The sequence below is a fragment of the Pocillopora damicornis genome, chromosome 11 (assembly GCF_964200805.1).
Source record: "Pocillopora damicornis chromosome 11, jaPocDami1.2, whole genome shotgun sequence".
Taxonomy (NCBI): Eukaryota; Metazoa; Cnidaria; class Anthozoa; order Scleractinia; family Pocilloporidae; genus Pocillopora; species Pocillopora damicornis.
In genome coordinates, this window is record NC_142680.1 from 11268779 (window position 1) to 11291509 (window position 22731).

The following is a 22731-nucleotide window of genomic DNA, read 5'->3' on the forward strand; positions in this document are numbered from 1 at the left end:
GCTTTTACTGGTCAGTACATTCTGTACGGATGATTAATTGTACAACGTGTCACACAAGTGGCACCAGAAATGAGCCAATTCCTCGACCGAGGGCAATCTGTCATGGACGACTTTATATGCCGCTTTGGTCATCTTCGTCGAGTGCTTCGAGAAGAAAGTCGAAATTTTTAGTCTCGGAATTTCCGTTGGTTACGTAGCTTGATTGAGCCCTGAACTACTTATCCGTATGGTTGCCGATGTTATTGCCAAGATTGCAGAAGAGCAGAAAGAATGGGGCCAGCACTTTCCTTAGGTTCCCTTTGCATTGCGAGTATCAACGCATGACTACAGGGTACTCCCCAAGGTGCTAATGTTTGGCAGGGAACTGAGATTACCTATTGACGCAATGAGAGCCGGTGTTGCAGCGGATCTGTTGCGTCCAGTCACAAAAATAACTCTGATTTTCTAATTAAATAACATTAAACAGTTTTTGAACAAGAACGAAGTAACTACTCCTACTACAAGTCGTTCATAAAGCCTATGATGATAAAAATGTTTCTATTCTGACCTATTGGAACTCTCAGCTTATTTTCAAATGAAAATCAATACTGATGTCTACGTCTTAACAGAAGTGGAGACTATTACATCTAACTCAATCTTATTTTCTAATTTTAACGATTATTAACTGTTGAGGGATCCGATCCTTAACAATTACGAAGATGTCTAGAGTCTGGCGGTCTGCAGACGATACAGAGCCACTTGCCCTCCGGGGCAGTCTTAAATCCCTCGCAGCTTATGTGCAACCATTCCTCGCACAACTCGCACTGTACCATGTCGTCTCAACACTCGGGCATTGAACAATAACAAAATAAATTAGTGTCACAAGTTTGTCTCTTATTAAATTTAGCGGTGTTCGACTATCACGGAAAAGGTTCAAAAACGACCTTTCTCGAAACATTAAACTAAATGCTTCCGCATTTTCCCTCGGTCAAAAGGGTCATTTCCAGCTGCCAGTTCGTATGCATTGGGGATACGCATATTTTCAATTAAAAATATCTCTAGTACGCACTGGAACGTAAAGTATTATCTATTTCTACTAGAACGTTAAGGATGATGTTTTCACTCATTTTTGTTGGGGGTCTAAATCCGCTAGGACACCGGACTTACATCGGAATAATTTACTGATTACCCTTTTTTTTGTCAAGAACAGCGTGAAGGGACGGGTGGAGGGAAATCGGGAGACCAACTTCCGAAGGATGTCTACGATACACATTGCAACGCTGGTATCGATATCTCTCCAAGTCTTCCATATCAAATATGGGTATTACGTCCAAGCGTGAGCTGTATGAGGCAGTAAACATCAACAAACCCGTAAAATGAACTCGGAGTTAATTAGAAAAAAATTACGAACGAACTGTTCAAATATGTCCTTTAAAAGAAAATTACGTTGAATCTGAGATACAAGATTAGGTGTTTTTCTTTCTCCTGTGTATATCTGGAGCCGGTTAAGTAGTAATACAACATTGTGAATAACGCCATAAGGTAAGCCTCTACTCTTTTATTGCAGATATTATATAGAGTGTTTTACAAAATTTTATATCTAGCTTAGTGTGTTTCGATAATGTACAGAAATAAACGCTCATCCTTGCTCTAGCCACATCGCCACTTTGAAATAAGCGGTTCATTTTATCATGGCAAAGGTCTGTCTATCAGCCACAACCCCTCTGAATAGCGCTCTCTGTTTCTTGTACGAGTCGAAAATATTGGGATGATAACTTGATTAATTTGATTTTAGAATCACTCTATTAAGACGGTTCTCTCCGTTTATGAAAAAGCATTTAATAATAACAACAAGGTTAGAGTAAACATACCAATAGCAATGCACTTTTTTTCGTTTTCTGATACCGATGACACAAAATTTAAGCAATTTACGACCCATGTAACACCACATTACAAGGCATGTCACCAATCTAGTCGACAAAGGACACGGTACTGAAAGGTGCATGACTAAATCAACACTAAAACTACTAAATATCTTACTAAGTCTATATCACCAGTAGGGGACACTTCAATGCATGATTGCTAACAACTAGTCGTATTGTTTCACCAGTAAACAGTAGCAAACAATTTGCCCAGTACAGAAATCTAAATAGACGAGCTGCTTTCTCATTTATAACACCCTTTTTTAAAAAATTCTGACTTAATCAGCTGTATCTAAGTCGAGTAATTTATCATTTGCGATTTAACAATAAACTGACTTAAAAGTGCCTCATCAAGGAAACAGCTTTGATCTATTACAACACAATAACACCCTTAAATTATCACCATTATCACCATTACACATTTTCTTCTAATACTTAATGCACTTCAAAGTGCTTGGTTCCTAAGCAATATTCAAAATGACACTGTCTAACGACGGTCGCTGGCCCACTTTCCTAATCTCTTTGCCGCGGCGTTCCTTAGAGGTCGTGCACTTGGTTCGGCATCTTCACCTCCGAGATCTTCAACCTTGGAGTATTTGGTCGTGTCATAAGATCCCATGTCGAGCAGGTGCAGATATGTCTAAAGGGGAAAGCAATAAAAGAGGATTTTCACGATCGTTACAATGTTCTCTAACTTCAAGTCAAGAAGAAAAATTTAATGACTACAAAGAAATGATCCTCGCTTTAAAGGCACAGAGTAATGCGTTTTCTTCAGCAGGTAGGAAGTTATGAATGTAGATGAGTAATTTGGCATTTTCAACTGAGTTGATAACTTAAATTGGCCACCATAAAGAGTCTAAAAGCTGACGTTTCGAGCGTTAGAACTTTGCAATTCGCTCTGACGAAGGGCTAACGCTCGAAACGTCAGCTTTTAAACGCTCGTATCAAGAAAAGCGGATCAGCTTAGATTACAGCAGGCTTTGTTAAACGGTTAACAATGACCGTATACGGCTACTTTGGAACAATGGCGGAAACAGCTTTAGAATTCATGCGGGATTTTTCAAAATTTCCGATTATCATACGAGCGGCAGATTTAAACTATCGGCAAAACTGATGATAAGACAAATCCTCTCCGTGGGGGTGATTCTAGTAGATTTTTTTTTTAGGATGCACATAGTCACGGTGGGGTAGATGGTGGGGCGACTGTAGCTTTCGTATCTAAGGTAAAGAGATGTCACTGTTGTTTCCTTTATATTGCTTAAAACTGGCGAAAGATATATTCAATTAGAGATTCACTGTGCGATGCAAAGGTAATAAAAGCATGTGAAACCTGGTATTAACGTCCGAAGCCTAACACGCCGTTGGATCATATAGAAGACTATCGTCATTCTCTCGATTGTTTAATGTGCGGGTATTTAAATTTTGCGCAGCATGAATAAGATTTTGCTCCTGGTGTCCACAAAAGGTTCATATTCTCCTTCCTCTAGCGTGTGATTTAAACCTGGTAATAACGTCCGAAGCCTCGCGCGTCGTTAATTCGTGTAGTTTCATGGGTATCATTCTCTTTTCGTACTTCAATTCAACGAAAGGAGTTAAAAAAACAGTGGCGAGTGGAAAAAGTCGCACACACTCGTCAATTTCTCCCATTTGACTCGACTGTTCAATCCGAGTTTATTTAAATTTCGCGCTTCGTGAGTACGAAAAACTGAATAATCTCCTCCCACAGTTTTTTTGTGATTATACAAGCCGACATCTAATAGATACCTATTCATCCTTTTGTGTAGTAGAAGGAGGTGATATTTTTTCGCATAGTCATGTTCTGCTGTTTTTTTTTTTTTTTTTGCCCAACAGGTAACGTGCATTCAATCACGTCACTGACGCTGTCAGACTCATCTACCAAATTTTAGGGCAATCAAATTTCGCGCTACGAAAGTTATCCTATTTTCTTTATATGCATAAAGCACTGCGCAATCGCCTCCCATAATTTGATTTCGCGCTCTAAACCGCTTCCTAAAAGAAACTCAGTTGAAATCCTATCGTGACAGTCTAACGTTGAGGAGCTTTGAAAACACCAGAAAAAATTAAAAACAGGTAATTAAGTGTTAACAACTGAGTTGAAAGTATAAATTGGCCACCGTAAAGAGTAAAAAAGCTGACGTTTCGAGTGTTAGCCCTTCGTCAATCGCTTTACGGTGGCCAATTTACGTTTTCAACTCAGTTGTTAACTCTAAATTACCTGCTATACTCTCCCACCGACGCAGCACCACGGTTTCTTTAGAAACTTACTCCCTCCATTTATTTAAAATTTATAAAGGCACGCTCTGAGCATTGATTAACAATATTAAGTTTAGAACCCTTTTCACATCTTCTTAAAACGATGAAAAAAAATCACACCTTCGTTGGATGCCACGCGCGACGTAAAAGACAAAAGGAACAAATAAAAAGTGATAACAAACGCGCTCTGCGAAAACCTCGAAAAACTTGCTTTTAGCAGTATTTCATTCTAAAAACAGTTCAAGAATTCATTTTTTTACAGTTTTTAGAAAATTCTTTTACGAGCAAGATCTGTTTTTTCCTTTTTTAAAGTAGAACGGTCACTCCAACTTCAAGCGGTCTCAAAGTACTTAAATGAATGGCAACAACAACGCTTTGTTCAACAAACATTTCTAGATAAAGGGGTAAGTTTCTAAAGAAACTGTGGTGCTGCGTCGGTGGGATAGTATAGCAGGTAATTTAGTGTTAACAACTGGGTTAAAAACGTAAATTAGCCACCGTAAAGGGTAAAAAAGCTGACGTTTCGAGCGTTAGCCCTTCGTGAGAGCGATCAGTAATCGCTAGTAATCGATTGGTAATAGTAAACGTCAGCTTTTTTACCCTTTACGGTGGCTAATTTACGTTTTCAACCCAGTTGTTAACACTAAACATTTCTAGAGTTTATTAAAGTTCACACAGCAACCAGGTTGACAGTCAGACATGGTTTGATGCGACTCTGGTTTACAGATTTAATGAATGTAACAGAAGAAGTTACGATTCATAGACCCAACGTGTCGACACTCCTGTCTAGTGCCTTCATCAGGGGTGATCTAAACGCTGCAACAAGAGATCCTTTCATATGATCACTTATTAGCTGCCTTTTTTCTGACGAGGTGTAAATAGGCATCAGGAAGCAAGCCGCCATCGTCACGATTTAAAGGAGCGTGGGCGGAGTTAATATGCCAAGCCTCCAAACAAAGACGCTGGTGGTAACGTCGATTAGTGGTGATAATTTTGGAATCATCCCACCCAATTGTATGGTTGGTTAGGCATGTGTGCTCCGATAAAGCTGAATTTTCCTTTTTGCAAAAGAAAACCGCTCTTTGATGCTCTTTCAGACGTGTACCAAACTGACGTTTGCTCTGTCCGATGTATTTGTTGTCACAGTCATTGCAAGGAATAGAATAAATAGCGTCAGTACGTTGTTCTTTCGTGACAGGATCCTTAGGTTTGGCGAAAATATACCCCAAAGTCTGAAAAGGTTTTTGAGCAACTTTAACGTTGTGGCTATTCAAAATTCTCTTGATGGGTTCCGTGACACCCTGAATGTAAGGAATAACAGCAAAACCAGTCGCTGGTTCGCTTCATCAACTATGGTTTGGTTACATTAACATAAGATAAGGGCAGCCTTGCATTAGGAATATGGTTGAATAAGCATTGTCACAATCCTATAAAAGACCTAACAGAAGAACAGATGAATAGTTCACGTTTATCTTGGCGAAAGAAATGTTCTCAAAGTTTAAGTTTACGTCCGTGTCCAGCGCGTTTACAACGCGCTTACCACTTATTAAAGTGTACGAAGCTGAATCAGGAGACTGAGAGGCGAAAATAAGTTTTTGAAACATCAGAACAACTCGTTGGTCGTCCAGCTAAATGACGCCCTTTCCCAAGTACGCACAAAGGCATCGTTTAATGCCTCGCAAAAGCGATTCTTCGAGTTGACAAAGGCAGCCAGAAACAACAAAAAGAGGAGGTAAAAAACCTTGTGGTGCAATTGCTAAAAGGACTCCATGAGTTTGTTCCCATCGAGGTATGTTCGTTTTTACCTTATTTCATATTCTTTGTTGCTACACCGTTAGAGTTACCGATTGATTTTATTTCAATTATTAATACGGTTACCTCCGCAAATAATTACCAAGCCACTGTTTCATCTCGCTTGCATTCCCCCAGGTGGCGGAGTGCCACTCTACAAAAATTTGTTTTCGCTTGAATATACATATTTCGACGAATTTTGGACTTACACTCGTACTAAAATTATCGAAAACGTTTAGAGTAGAGACAGTTGAAAACCGATTATTTGAGACTTGAAACTGCAGTAGAGTGCTCACTGATGACAACGCATATCTGAAAATCTCAACTTCGTGTAGGATTGTTCATAGTTAACTTATAAGTAATTGATCTAAAATTCTCATTTGAGTGTATGGAATGAGTGCACAAGACAGTTTTTAACTTGTAAAATTCCATCTCAATACTGTTTATTAACACATCCTTTGATCTGTTTCAGATCAAGTTAAACGTACGAGGAGAAGGAATTGTTATTCCCCTTGGTAATGTCGAGGAAGAAATACACTATCCTCTGGTAGAGACTACGCAGCATGTTCTTGTGGCCTAGGACTCCGGCCTCATTTCTGACGACGTTTACCATGCATTGCGGATGTCTCTCTCAGAGGATGTCAGGGCCATGATACCGCCACTAAATGTTATAAAAGATTAAAGAAAAAGACAAAATCAAATTTTTGAAATTCATCATATATCATCACATATCATATATCTGAATTAAGTGGCTCTCTTTTTTTGACAATGAAAGGACCTTAATGACGAGAATCAGTTGAAATTTTAGCTGTTGGCTGAGAAGTGACGGTTTTGTGTAAACGATAGTTAAATGGCAAAAACATTTACTGAGGGGACCTTGTGATGGACTCACATCTCATTCACGTGGAGTAATGCTCCTTGTCACTTTATGCTACAGAAATTAGTGATAGAATACAATTGACTGAGACAGACTTTGATCTGTTTATCTTGAACAAAACAAAACAGAAAAAGCATTTTGATAACATTTAATTGGTAATATCTTCGTTGTTTTGGCGAAAAAAGGAGATGGCGCACGTCGGAACATTGGTGAAATTTGAGAACAACTCCTACAAATTCCAGAAGTTAGAAAGGCTGTGCAGGCCAATGGGAACAAAATAAACCTTCGGTTTTCTGCTGATGGCCGGAGAACGAGCAACAAGATTGGTACCGTTATGGCAGTACTCAGCCTCTTGGAGGAGGAAAGTTATGGCTGTGACCATCTGTATGCCATTGCTTTGTATAATGGTATGGTATTGAATCCAAAAATACAATTGTTTCTTTGTGTTTTTTTTTTTTGATATAGTAATAGATCAGGATTTAAAATCTAAATGAACGTTTTAGTGAAAACTTATCCCTCTTTAAATCAATAGGATTTTAAAGTCATGCTTGATATTTACATGATAGCATCACTTTGCTCCAGTGAAATTTTGGTTTAAGTTTCCTAACGTTTGTAAATATTCACTTCTCTGAATGTTCACTGAAATCATTACATAATTAGTAATTTTAGGAAAAGAAGGCTATGAAGAAATCAAAATCTACCTGGGTGCAACATTTGAACAGGTAAATGAGCTCCAGATGAATGGTTTGACAATCGATGGAATTCACTACTCAGGGACATGGTAAGTTGATTTTTTGACGTTCACTGATAAGTTACACTCAAAAGTTTGTGAGGTTTTAAAGCCACATTCATCATGCACATAGGTAAATAGTTTAGGCCCTATGTTCATCCATCTTGCTACATTCAATTACTGAATTAACTTTTTTTAAGTTCATCATGTTATTTGATTTAATTGCTTTTTTTTCCTTTCTTGGCAGGTACTGTTGTTCTGATGTTGTTCTGGCAATGGTTTACGGAATTAACTCAGCTGCTGCAAAATACTTCTGCGTTTGGTGTTACTGCAGCAAGGCACAAATTGCTGACTTCACCAGTAAGTTGACTATAATAACCTGTCACTTTAAGACTTAAAGGTGGCCAATTTACGTTATCAACTCAGTTGAAAATACCAAATTACCCTGTTATACTCTCCCATCAACCTTTATTATGAATGTAGATGCTCAGTCAGTTTGGAAGGGAAGAAGCGGGAAGGGTGGAAGGAATGGTGATAGATGAGTTCGTTGGCATGGGACATCTTGGCGCGTTTTATCTTTAAGACTTAAAGGTGGCCAATTTACGTTATCAACTCAGTTGAAAATACCAGATTACCCTGTTATACTCTCCCATCAACCTTTATTATGAATGTAGATGCTCAGTCAGTTTGGAAGGGAAGTAGCGGGAAGGGTGGAAGGAATGGTGATAGATGAGTTCGTTGGCATGGGGCATCTTGGCGCGTTTTATCTTTAAGTGGGTTAAAACTTAAAAAAACATCAATAGGCTGGGGCAAATGGTAAGAAACGTAACAAAAAGCAAGAGCCGTCAAACGGAAAGCTCAAGGCACTGAAATTCCCGCAAGCGGCCCCAGCCGTAGTTAGAAGAAACCAATACAATCCTAAAGCACTTTCATTAATCTGCTGAAATCAACTTTGAAAGGGCAAGGGTCTATGAAGTAGTTTTAGAGGAATAAATAATATTAGAGGCCTACAAGGACGTCAAGGACTTGTTCAAATCGTGCTACAAACCTCTTCACGAAGGTAGGTGTCCATTCTTTTTCGAAGACTTTCAAAGGGAGGACGAAAGTCGGGGTCAAAATTCCAGCACCTTTTCATTATAGCATACCTGGAATAAGGGAATGATGTTTAATACCGGACTGTGGTTTATGCAATATGTGATAAAAAATCAACCGTTAAAGAAATCTTAAGAGAGCCCGGGCCAAATAATGGCTAAAATGATAGGAAATGTCTGGCTGTAATAGCTGAAAATTCATCTTTTCAATATTCTTGAGTGAAAAGACAATTTTTGACTGAACAAACTGGTGACCAACGTTAACTTTGTTTCATTTAGCAGAGTTCAGTAACGAAAGAAGAAACCAGATTAGACAAGAGAATATGTTTTTCTTCGGGGTTGGAGGGATTGGGTGATTTAAAATGGAACATGGCAACTTGAAAGGCAAGACTCACAGTTTATTATCAACATGATCGGGCTTTGGAAGTTTGTATCCATGTGTGACCCGTGCAACCACATTCCCTTCTGACCATCCTTCATATGGAATTCCTCCTGCGAAGAAGTAAACAATGTAGCCGTGATATACCCGAATATTTCCTTTGAAAATGTTGAGATTTAAATCAGAGAGATCCACTTCTAGTGCTTGACCGTAGCATTCGAAACATGATGTTTACTAGCCTTATATTTTATGTAATTGATTACCACTTTTCTGCCAAGTAATTTGAAAGGTTTTTCGTCATTTAAAGTCGATCACAAAATGCTACTCGTCTTGAGTGATAGTCAGGGTAAGGAAAGTCCTGAAACAACGGTTCTCAGTTACAGAGAATGAAACTTCGACAAGCTGAGCAAAATTCATCATTGGCGTAAACTTTGGTGCAACAAGCTTTTCTGCTACAGCTCATCAAACTAACGTCTGCCAATTGGGTCCTAAAGGCATTGACATTGCTAATGAGTTCCGGAAACGATGTCTACGGCATTTCCACACATGGGAAGTATAAATATTTGTTTGACTTACCAAGAGTAACTATCTCATATAGAACGATTCCGTAAGACCACCTGAAAAAATTTCAAAAAATTATTGCCGAGATATTCTTTATGTGAGCTTGTAAAGACAAAAACCAAAGAGATGGCCTGCTCAATGCAAAAATATACATCATACATACACGTCACTCAAGGTGGAAAGTTCAGCGAAATTTCCCAACAAAATCTCTGGTGCAGTCCATTTGATTGGCAAACAGCCCTGCAACGACAGGTTTGTTTAAAAATAAGTTTTGTAATACTGGCGAGTTAACAAAGGACATGCATATCAACGTGAGGTGGGTGGTGCACCTCTTCCGAGACTATGGAGTGTCAAAATTTAGCAAATGTCATAAATTTAAAAGAAAAAGTCAACTAACTCAGTTGTATTCTTTGGCATGGCAGAACGTGGAGCTATCCTCAGTTGGCAGTTAAGGTCAATTTGAAGCAGATTTAGAGCTAACCTTAGGAATCTGTTTGCAAGTGCCACCGGAAAAAAGATAAAACAAAGACGATCTTTTACCTTTTTGGCATTTCCATGACCATATTTGAAGTTTTGATATGCCATGCCAAAGTCGGTCACTTTGCACACATAGTTGTTATCAAGGAGGACGTTTCGAGCCGCCAGGTCACGATGGATTATCTACCCAAAGACAAAGATCCAAAATGTAAACTTGCTAACAAATGCATATCTTTTGTGAGATCTACCATGACCAGAGGGAAAATTATACAGACGTTTGCATGGGTTGTAAGAACTATTGTTCCTAGGGTGTTCATTACAGACCAAACATATACCGACAGAATCGCGACATTAGGTGACCCACTTACAATGCCAAAGGAACTCTTGAGAAATATTGAGAATATGAAACCTGCTTCCGAAAAAATTCATATAATGCAGATATATCTATATTCAAGCAACTCAAAAGATATAACAATCCCTATTAAGTATTTCTGCGGTAAAATTAAATGTAGAAGCATTTTGGTTACTTACCCCCCTTGATCCAAGGAATACCATACCAGCGGCGATTTGTTTGGCAAATAGCACAAGGTCATAGTTGTTCAAATTTTGAGCCCTTCCTTCTCCAAGATAATACCGATCATTAATTCCTCGGCATTTTCTCATGTAACCAAGCAGGTCACCACACGGCAAATGTTCCATGATAAGCATTGGATGAACTTAAAATAACGAAAAAAAGGAACGGATCAGTAAAAAAAAAAAGAAAAAACAACAAACAAACAAGCTAACATTCTCATACTCATTTGAAATGTTATTGCATATAATAAGAATGATGCCTTAGACTTAGTATGTACCTTGTCTTGTGACACAGCCAATGAACTTCACAATGTTTGGCTGATTACTTTCACCGAGAATTTTTCCCAGCTCGATCTCTCTCATCAAACATTTTCTTCCTTCCTCCCCTGCAGTGGCTACAATAAAAAGGATATTTTTTATAGCCGGGAAAAAATCCTTGTTGACAAATTTTCTCGTGCTTGAGAAGCGAAAACTTTGGGTGAGGATTTAGACCTCACATCTTAAGAGGTCTTTGAAGCTCAGTTGGTGGAGCTCACAGCTGCAAAAATGGAACCTATCGGCGAGCGAATCCTTTCGAGGAATTCCTATTTTCTTTGCCTCACAATTGTGGCACATGTTTACCATCCTCCAATTTTTTATTGCTATTGATGCCTCTATTGTTTTATTGTTGCTGTTATTATAAAAAGTAACTTTGCATGAATCTCTTAGAGGGCTTTAGTCTACCTGAGATAAACGATCACTGGAAAGCACAAAGCAGGTCACCCTTGGCCAGAAAGTACCTATCTACGTGCTTTGAGAAAATATAGTTGAATGGATCTTACGTGTGAAGCATTTAGCGGCAACTGTGCGATTTCCAGGTCTCCCATTTGGAGGAATAAGGAGAGCTCTCCACACTGCTCCAAATGCCCCTCGCCCAATGACCTCTTGAAGCAGGACACGGTTCCCTTCAATCTCCCATTCATCCACTTCTACATTCACAAGCTCCATCTCAACTGCTTCCCCTTGATTAGGACTAAATTCTATGAAAATCATACAATTTCTAATGATAAATCAAAGTATACGTGATCAAGGAAAAAGAAGTTACGCAAACGTTTTGAGTTTCTTAATTATTTGCCTGGATTCTTCTATTTATGGAAGGATATAATCACTCTAGAGATGAAAAAATAACATTTTCTTGTGCAGAAAAACTAAAGTTGTAGAACTACTCGTTGACATGACAGCAAGGTTTAAACCCCAACTTCAATTTTTTTTATAAAAAAAAAATTTCAATTTAATAAATAAAAGGCAAACTAACCGACTTCCAGAGCCATGGCAGCTGCTGTAGGTCCAAATGGCAAATCAAAGAAAGAAGAAAAGAAGGAAAAAAAGTTCTCCCTTAATTTGAATATTTGAGTAAATATTTTATGCGCTTTAATCAGTGGTTAATAGAAGATTATAAATCAGATAAATCGCAAGACAAAAAAGCAGTAGAAACATGCCAATAGTGCCTCAAAGGTATTCTTTTTCCTGCAAACCAAGGGTATTAATATTTATCTAATAATGACTTGAGGAGAACAATTGAAATACGAGGTGAAGTAAAAGTAAACATAAACTGGTCCTATGTTTTGCTTCTCACATGGCAATTCTCTGGAAAAACTACCCAAAACAAGATAAGAAGAACGAGCTTTACCTGTCCTTCGACGTTTCCAAAAATAGCAACACATGAGCAAAATGACAATGAGAGCAGCCATTGATCCAAAAATATAATACCACTCTAGGAATGGACTCACAGCTGTTGGTGTAAGTTAAACACATGGTTCTTAGCCAAATAAAAAAAGCAAGTGCATGTGATGATAAGGGAGAGATTGTTACCAAGTATTAACCAGACCCTCTGGATACTACTTTTCGCTAGAGCTTCGCTGGCTCATTAGAAATGGCTACTGTTTTATGGCAGAGATTCAAAGAAAGGTAAATCAGAACTATATGGAGAAGACCTGGCTAGAATGTTGTTTTGAATTGAGAAATGTTTTTGTTAAATGGATTTAGAGAAATTCCCTTCGCCAAATAGCAAACAAACAATGATGATGATACTTATTTGGGCATCTAACAGGCCAGGGGACCCAAATTACAGGCTTAGACCCAATATACAAACACGCATTTACACACTGAAAAAAAACAACAACAAAACAAAAACAAAAAGGCAACAAACAAACAGAAAACAGCAAATAGTATGCTTAAGGGTTAGGGTTAGTTTCAGGTTCCATTTAGTCGAATGATTTATAGCTGTTAAATTTCAGATTCTTGATCAGCAGGGATTTGCTAAAGCAAAGGCATAGAAAAAACCAGGAAAGATTTATTACTCGACGTTTCGGGGTTATCGTGACTCCATTATCAAGAGACTAGTTTAAAAACATGCAAATAAGGAAAGGTACAAGAATAGCATAAATTAGAATGAACGGCTTAAACAAACACCTTGGCGCGGATGGAATCCGTTTGCACGTTCAATGTTGGCTTACGCATGCGAATATACAACATTTCATTAACAAGGCAATCAAATTTGCCGTTACATTTCGCGATGACGTTAAATTGCTCGATCAAGCGTTCAGGCATTTCACTATTGTGTTGGAGGTGGTAGTGTTTGTAGATAGAAGATGATTTCCTTGTTCCTTCCTTGTTTACTCGTGGTCACTTACACGATCGCGTAGAAGGGCACACAAGGAAATCATCTTCTATCTACAAACACTACCACCTCCAACACAATAGTGAAATGCCTGAACGCTTGATCGAGCAATTTAACGTCATCGCGAAATGTAACGGCAAATTTGATTGCCTTGTTAATGAAATGTTGTATATTCGCATGCGTAAGCCAACATTGAACGTGCAAACGGATTCCATCCGCGCCAAGGTGTTTGTTTAAGCCGTTCATTCTAATTTATGCTATTCTTGTACCTTTCCTTATTTGCATGTTTTTAAACTAGTCTCTTGATAATGGAGTCACGATGACCCCGAAACGTCGAGTAATAAATCTTTCCTGGTTTTTTCTAAATTTCAGATTGTTTCTACAATAATGCCAGCTTATGGTTGACTTTTATCATCACAATGGAGCGGGCGACATTTCCTAGTCTGTTACGAGCTTCACAAGAATATTCACCACTGTCCTCTTCCACAACCTTTTCAACAACCAGATAACTTGTTGTCTCATCCAATTGCGTATCAATGACTGCCCTTTCTTTTATTGGGTCTCCATCTTTTCTCCAAGTGATATTTACTGTTGCTTCGTTGACGCTGCAAGTTAACTGAAGCTTATCACCTTGAATGAGCGTTGGGTATGGCTCTGGACTCACTTTGGCGGTGGGTTTTTCTGTGTTGAGGGAAAGAGGTAATGTATATATAACTTGGTTTTGGTAAAAAGAAAAAAAAAACTTCACTCAAGACACCTTAGTAAGGTAATTATCAGAGAATTAAGTGATCCCAAATCAACCCTACAATAGTACATGCGGGATAGAACGTGCCGATTTGAGTGAAATTTGCTTAAAAGGGGTTTCAGACGGGGGTTTGAAATACTTGTCCAACATATTTCTGAAGATTTGCCTAAGTGTCTCGGACCCGATCCAACCGAATTTCCAAGATGCTTCTTCGTAAACCGAGACCCAGCCCTTTGTGTTTTCTTATAGACATATTGCCCCATGCAAATCTACAAATCACTGCATTAATCAAAATCTTTGAGATCAAAATGATCAGAGCGACAATAAAAAAATGTCACAAAGTGATTATATGGAAGAGTCATCATAAACAACTGATAAATGGTGCATGCGCAACGATTATCTTTCCCACAATTCGCTACGGTATTTTCCCAGGTACATCACACTCAAGTTTGTATCTGCACTCTTTGACTCAATTGTCCTGCAGAAATTCCAGGGGTATCAAGACTCCATCTCATTCTTAACAATCTGTCAGTTCTTTTTGGGGCAACCTTTAGCCACTAGCCACCATTTTCACCTCTTATTTTGCGAGGGAGGTATCTTTGATTATTATTGTTACATTGGCTCCATCACCATATTCACTTTAATTGCTATTAAAATTAAGATTATCATCATCCACTTCAGTATTAATATTATCATCATAATCATTATAATTATTGGACCTACCAAATACTTGAAGTGTTATGGAATAACTTATTCTATTTGCTTTGTTTTCTGCTGTACACTTGTACGTTCCTTCCATTTCCTTTGTTATTTTCTGCATTTCCAGAAATGATTCCAGAAATGAGTCTCCCTCATAATTGTTTTGATTAATACCAAATGGAAGTTTACCACCATTAAATGTCCAGGTCAGGTTTGGTGTTGGAACACCTGTGGCACGGCAAGTAAAGTTGACTGGGTGCCCATCAGTGACAGATTGGTTTATCGGAGACAATAGAATCTGAGCAGACACTGAAAATAAAAAGGTCACCACTGATCTTCAATCAAGCTTCACAAGTTACAACTGGACAACCACGGGTCATTTTGCAGTAATAAAATGTGAGACGATTTTTGAGTCTGCTAACTATATGCATTTTCTGAGGTTAGAGATATTACCGGATTACTATAACTGACAATAGATAGGGATATCTCATTTCAAAAAAAAAACTTTAGTCTATTTCAACATAACTAAGGTGAGCGTCCATTCCTTATCTAGATATTCATCTTACAGAGGTATCCGAATCGAAGACAAATTTATAAACAAAGGAATGAAAATAAAAATAAAGAATGTTGAAAAGTTATTTAGTTTTTTCTCCAGTAAAGCTGATTAAAACTACTGAGAGGGTGAAAACCTGTCAAGATGCCAAAGGTAGATAGAATTTGATTTACCGGTAACATCGATCCAGAAAGAGGTTTTGTCTTTTCCGAACGGATTTTTAGCAGCACATTCATAGAGACCTTCATCATCAAACGTCACACGCTTAATAACTAATGTGTTGTTGTTACCAAGAGATTTTCCATCCTTGGTCCAATTGACTGATACTGGAGGATCAGCCCTTTTAAAACAATCTGTTTCAAATGTGGAGTTCAGTGGGACTGAAAGATTCTTGAGTTCAGGATTTAAATGTGGTGGAACTACAAAAAAAAATTTAATATGAAAGTCACGATGAGATAATATTAACAGATACAGAGCAAATATCGTTATGGCAGATGTTTTGTTTTGGTTCCAACCCATTGCTCCAGCCAATGACTACCAAATAGCAGCCGCTTAATATAACTAACCTAAGTAATTACAAGTTGGAAGCAAGCGCCACACTTCTCAGTTTACTAAAGACGGATTTGACTACACATTAAATTGGGAGAAAAATACTTCCTATTGAACTTGTGAATGATCGCAAACCACTAGCGATTCGTCGCTTATAAATCAAGCTCCGAAAAACCATTACAAACCCTTAACAGCGCTTAAACCCACAGCATTTAATCCAAAGTCAATCGGCAGAAACTAACACAACTGAATGATTTAAAATGCAATTTTAGACCTGAAAACTTACCTTTAACAGAAATATAGATATTTTCAGCGGAAATTCCTCCACGATTTTTTGCTTCACAAGTGTACAGACCTGTGTCTTCCTTTGTTATCTTATTAAAGGAGAGAGACATGTTGTGTCCTTTAAAAGAGTTATTCTTAAGCCAGGTTATCTGTGGCTGGGGCCGACCTTGAATGATTTTACAAGTCAAAGTTACAGTGTCTCCTTCTCTGATTAGATTGCTTGCTCCTGTAACATTAACCTGTGGTCGAACTTTGAATAAACAAGTAAAAAAATTAAAACAAATCGGCTTTGTTGTACACGCATAATATATATACCCTAGAAGGCAATTAACTTTTGGCACATAACTTTCACTATCATCAATCTACAAATTAGACAATGCATTTTAATCAGACTAATTTTAATTACCGGGTGGAAGTCCTTTCTGACGGCTAAAAACAATAAATGATTGGAACACATAAAGTGACCTAACAGAAATGCCTGTCGGCAAAAAATAAAAGACCTTTAAAAAAAAGCCAAAGATTGCTTTAACCTCAATAAATGAAATAAAAAACCTATCTTATCAGCATTATCTACATGCAACTGAACTACTTAAGTGACCAAACTCTTAAGATCAGCCATCGATAGTCGCCTATATCGTTTAGCGTCATCTTTAATACAATTTAGATTACATTTTTTATTATTCATACTTTAGTGTAGATATCTTAGTCGTCTAAGTTTTTGTATTAGTCTGTGTCCCTTTATTAGCATGGGCTTTTCCCAGGCTACATGGTTCGACACAGAAATAAACTTTTTATCGTTATTTTTATTATTATTTCGTGCTGGTATAATGACCCAACCAGTTCTGGGTTTTCTCAATAACTCACTCACCTATAACAGACACACTTATGTTTTTAGCTTTGTTTGTGGACCTTTTTGATCCTTTATTTTGTGTTATGGTACATCTGTATGTGCCACCGTCTTCAGGATGAACAAGATCAATGTGTAGACTGCCGCTAGGAATTTGAGCGAATCTTCTTCCATTAGGTACTAACTTTTCTCCTTGTTTCCCCCATGTTATCTGTGGAAGTGGTGTTCCTTCAGCACTACAGTTTATAATACCAGATGTGTAAGCAATAAGGCTCTGCTGGTCAAGAGTGTTCTCAGTGAATCTTGCTGTTGGAATACATGACGAAAAAAACCACTAACCGAAGCTGCATTGAAGAAATGCTAACTACTCTGTATTGTGTGCTCCTATTGTGTGTGCCGGGCACATTTACTTTTATGTTAACCTATTCTACAATGAGGCAATTAAGGTCTTCTAAATGTGTTGAAAAGGATTTTCCTACCATTGATGTAGACCGTGTAATAATAAACATATTCCTCTATGAGGCATTCATATGTTCCTCCATCAGACAACTGCACATTTTCTATGACCAGTTTACCATCTCCTGTGGTCTTGACCCTCTTGGAAGAAGAAGTGTTCCTTTGCACCTTTTGACCATTAATGACCCATCTCGCAAACTCGGTTTTGTTATGTATTGAGCAGTGAAGGGTTTCCTCGTCGCCGACATCAAAGTGAAGTTTCTCTTTTCCCCATACCTTTCTGTTCTCTGAAAGAAATATTTTCATGTCGCACAATAATCAGTTCATTCTATCTCGGTATTTGGTATTAGTTTCAAAACTATTGGTATCTTGATCTTTCATGTTTAACTGTAAACACGTGACTATTCACGAGGACCAGTTACCTTTAGGAATTTCCATCTCGGCGTTATTAATGCCTTACTTACTTGGTTGACACCGTGCTTGGGAACCTTTGCCATCTCCTTGACATTGACCGGGGACATTTAACTTTCCATCACTGCGAGTGCAAGATGCAAGTTCATCCTCTACTCCAGTGCAGGAAACATCCGCCATTACAGAAGTAGTGTTTCCATCCTTTAGGTTGGAGTCAAAAAATTCAGCAAGAGCCTCTTCAAAGCCAAGTTGGCGACAAATAACTTGGGCATCATTGAGATCCCATCCATTGGTACAAATTTTTCCCCATTTCCCTTTGTAAAATACTTCCACTCTACCACCATACTCTACATTTGCACCACTCAAGCGAACGGGAACTTATAAAGTCACAAAATATTAAGCAATTAATGAAGGTAAGTTAACAGTGAATTAATAAAAGGATGAAATATGGATAAGGGAAGGAAGGAGACAGTAGGATTATGAAGAAATTTAAAAGTTCAAGGTGTTCATACAGGATCAGAAATCCAATTCGGTTGTACGGGTTCTTTGATGGGAAGCTGTTCAGGTATCATTTTTGGGCATTTTTTACGCCTTCAACGATTTAAACTAATTCTCGAAAACAACCTAATTGTCGATATATGTCATATTTTTTAAGAGGGCAGTCTTCGAGGAAACACTAGTACATAATCAATTACCAAAGCAAGAAGGGATGTTTTGGCGAGGTCTACCGCTCGAATTATGATCAAGTCTATAAGGGTACCTAGAATAGGATGTACAAAAGAGAAGATTGAAAGAGATCTGACAACAGATTCCAAAATGCATAATTGGTTAATACCTTTGCAGAGTTGCAGTTTGTTTGAGAAGCTTTCTTCACATTTAGTCAAAGTGGTGGTGCAGTTGAAATTGGTAGATGTCTCTGATACATTGCCACTGTCTTCAAACCATCTACCATAATCACTGTTGTTAGAGTATCCCATTGCCATGCATGTCAAATCTACTTCAACTTTATTCCACGTACTAGTGCAAAGCTTTTTCCAGCTGCTGTTTGTATGGATTTCCATTGTACCAAACGATGGGTTGCTCTCCGTTCTAAAGCGTAGTGAAAATACTGATGAAAGAAATAATGCAAAAGTATATGTATATCTTGAGAGGCCCTCTTAAAGATTCTACAAATTTTAATTATTTTGCTGATGATTGCCCCAAATATGTACTTAGTTTCAAATGTTTACCAATTCTAGGTGTGTTACAAACATAATCATCAGCCCCAAATTAAATGGTTAATTGATACTGCTCACATAAGACATCCCATACTATTTTATAAAGAAACTAAATATTTCAGTTGTGATTGACAAGAAATTTAGCGCTAAATGCCTATGGATGACAACAGTGAACACTTTAATGAGAATAATAACAATATAAATGATGATACTAAAGTAACATAAACATTTGCGATAATAATAATAGGGATTGTATGATAATAATAACGATAACGATGATGATCCTGATGATAGTAATGAGTGAGAAAATGATAATAGTAATGAAAATAACTTTATTCCAGCTGCGATGTAATGCTAATGCTAATTTTGGACAAGGTCAATTTATTAAGATGTAGATTAAACGACAAAGGCTTTTGACAGGACTTAACCTTTTTAATATGGGGTTCAACTAAGATTAGACTACGGACCATTTATGATGTCTGTATTTCAATTAATGTTACCCTATGTAATTAAAACTCGGGCGCGCTGATTTTACAATCTGTATGTTACCTTCGTGGCAGCTGGACATTTTGTTACATTCCCTTACAAGTACTCTGCTCCCATTACAATGTTCCCCGCCGTATGCTGGTTCTGGATTGGAACATTCTCTAAACTTTATCTGTATGCCACTGACTGTTTTGGTGCAGATACTCCAGGAACTCCACTCACTCCAACCACCATTGACTAACAATGTTTCAAGAAAAAGCCGTTAAGAAACAACTTTAAAACTCATCCTTGTAATCCACCCCCACTCGTTACATTGCAGCTCTCCCATGCTCCTCAGGATGACAAGCCACCATCAACTATCATTGTATCAGAGGTTAACATGGTTAACAAGTTAAATATGTTATAAAATGAAGAACCGCCTGCAGATATTGCAAATTGCATGCATATATATTGCTAATTCATTCAACATTTTGACCGTTTCAAATAAGAATAACGAATAAAAGAAACTTTACAGAATCTTAATACCAGCATATGGTAGAAACCTTACAGCTTCTAAACTTGATATCTGCATTGATATTGCAAATTGCATGCGTATATAATGCTGATTTATTCAACCTTTTGAACAAAGAAGATGAAGATAAGGCAGAACTTTGCCACTTCTAAATAGCAGCGTATGGTAAAAACCTTGCATCTACTAAACATTGATATCTAAAAATCTATGTAAACGAAATTATAGGTGCATGGAGCACCTGGAACCAGCAAAATTAATAATCAAAATGATAAAAGATTGTTGGTTTAACACCGAATACACACTCTCACCTGGACAATGATTTGTGTTGCAAGACTGGCTTATGCTACTAAGTCCATGGCACAACCTTCCGCCCCACCGTGGTGGAAGATTTGTACAGCTGCGCACTCGGCTTTGCGATCCACCACCACAAGTTAGGCTGCACCTCTCCCATGACTCCCAGGATGACCAGCCACCATGAACTATATTTATATCAAAACTTTAACTGTTTGACAAGTTAAAGTGACTCTAAATAGAAGAACTGCCTGCCAACATTGCAAATTGCATGCACAAAACATTGCCCGCTCATTCAAGTTTTTTGACTATGTCAAATTAAAATAACTCAAAGAATTCATGAGTTATAACCATTGTAACTTCTGGCTGGTATTTTCCACGCTCACTTGCGTGCTATGGAGAATACGCATAAGGATGTTAGGGTGTAAAAGGTGAAAGAATGATGATTGTGATGCATGTAAAGACAATTTAAGCCTTTTTGTTTTTAGAGGACTTAAATATTAATAATAAATATAATGTGATATAGTGTGAAGAAAAGGAATTTTTCTTATATCAATAATGATAGTATTTTAAAATCACTAATGATCCGTCCCTTCTGATCTGCTCTCACGGACATGATAACTTTATAGGATTGGTGAATTATAAGGATGTTATCAGAGATTTATGGATACTGCATATAAAAGTTCTTATTGCACCATATCCTCATGAAAGGGAACGAGCCAAGCTCTCATTAATCATCATGTAATGTATCAAGACGCTTGCCACCTGATTCGTTCCACAAAATTTACATGAAAAGTAAAAGGATAGTATTAATTGTTAAAGGAAAGCAATCATCTAAATAGTTAATTTTATTCATTCTCAAAATAAAGTGTTCGCAGAATCCTTGATAAAAAACTCAATAAAAGTAAGGAAATTCAATTGAAAAACAACCTTTAGAAAGTAAATGAATTCACCATGCTCCGAGATGCTCATAAAATATCATGTCGATAATCAATGTAAATCATCAGAATAGCCGGGCTGGTATTTTGAACTAATTCCGTTCTTTCAGGTAGCATTAACATGAAAGGAAATCAGGTTATTTTTGTATCATTTAAGTTGTCTTTGTATTTTTCGCGTGTTTTTCACAAAATCCACACGAAAAGTAAAAGGATAGTATTCATTGAGAAAAGAAAGTTATTATCTGAGGGATAAATTTAATTCATTCTCATATTGTAGAGTTAGCAGAATCCTTGATAGAGGAGATTCAATTAAAAAAAACTAACAACCTTTTAAAAGTAAAATGAATTCACTATTCTCTGGGATGCTCATTAAATATCATGTCAACAATAAATATCAATCATCAAAACAGCCAGGCTGATATTTTAAGCCGACTTCATTCCAGTAATAGAGCATTAATATGAAAGGAGGTTAGGTTCTTTTGCTAAGATTAAAGTTGTCACTTTCGCGCACCAAAGAATATATCGAGGACTTAAATGATAATAATAAACATATTGTGATATAATGTAAAGAAAAGGTCATTTTCTTATATCAATAATGATAGCATTTTGAAGTCACTGGAGATCCATGCCATCTGATTGGCTCTCATGCGCGTGATGAACATCATAAGATGGATTAGTTATGAGGATGTGATTAGAACTTAACCAACACCGCATATTACGGTAGTTACTGCATCATATCCTTATGAAAGGAACAAGTCACATTCTCATTAACCATTAAGCATGAAGATACTTACGAGCTGATTCGTTCCATAAAATCCACATGAAAAGTAAAGAGATAGTATTATTTGTTAAAAGAAAGTATTCATCTGAACATTTAACTTTATTCATTCTGATATTCAAGATTTAGCAGAATCCTTGATACAGAACTTAAATGATAATAATAAATATAATGTGAAGAAAAGTCAATTTTCTTATATTAATAATGGTATTATTTTGAAATCACTGATGATCTGTCCCTTTTGGTGGGCTCTCATGGGCGTGGTAAGTTTATAGGATTGATAAATTATGAGGATGTCTTTAGAATTGATCGATACCGCATACAACGGTACTTATATCCTCATCAAAAAGAACAAGCCAAGTTCTTGTTAACCATTTTGTAAAGTATGAAGATACTGGAAAGGAAAGGAAATCAGGCTCTTTTTGTATGATTAAAGTGGTCACTTTCTCGCACCAAAGAATATATCATGGACTTAAATGATAATAATAAATATAACGTGATATAATGTGAAGAAAGCTCATTTTTATTATATCGACAAGGATAGTATTTCGAAATCTCTGGTGATCCATGTTATCTGATTGGCTCTCATGGACACGATGAACATCATAAGATGGATTAATTATGGGGATGTCATTAGAAATTAATCAATACT

The 22731-nt window shown here is 37.3% G+C and overlaps 2 protein-coding genes across 2 annotated transcripts in view; both read right to left on the minus strand.

Moving 5' to 3' along the window:
* Positions 1–22731, minus strand: part of LOC149037509 (endoplasmic reticulum metallopeptidase 1-like) — a 68275-nt gene that overhangs the window by 24083 nt on the left and 21461 nt on the right. The window lies entirely within an intron of this gene.
* On the minus strand, positions 1525–21345 carry LOC149037513 (fibroblast growth factor receptor 1-A-like). Its single transcript, XM_089188340.1, has 22 exons — positions 21317–21345; positions 20381–20568; positions 19625–19798; positions 18694–18966; positions 17912–18235; positions 17471–17734; positions 17013–17297; positions 16146–16394; positions 15484–15729; positions 14782–15066; positions 13713–13994; positions 12324–12425; positions 11949–11972; positions 11476–11673; positions 10933–11049; positions 10613–10797; positions 10145–10264; positions 9768–9844; positions 9620–9660; positions 9060–9156; positions 8622–8718; positions 1525–2541 (listed from the first exon to the last, which is right to left on the minus strand). The coding sequence occupies exons 1-22, from the start codon at positions 21343–21345 to the stop codon at positions 2389–2391; spliced, it is 3810 nt and encodes a 1269-aa protein (XP_089044466.1). The 3' UTR covers positions 1525–2388.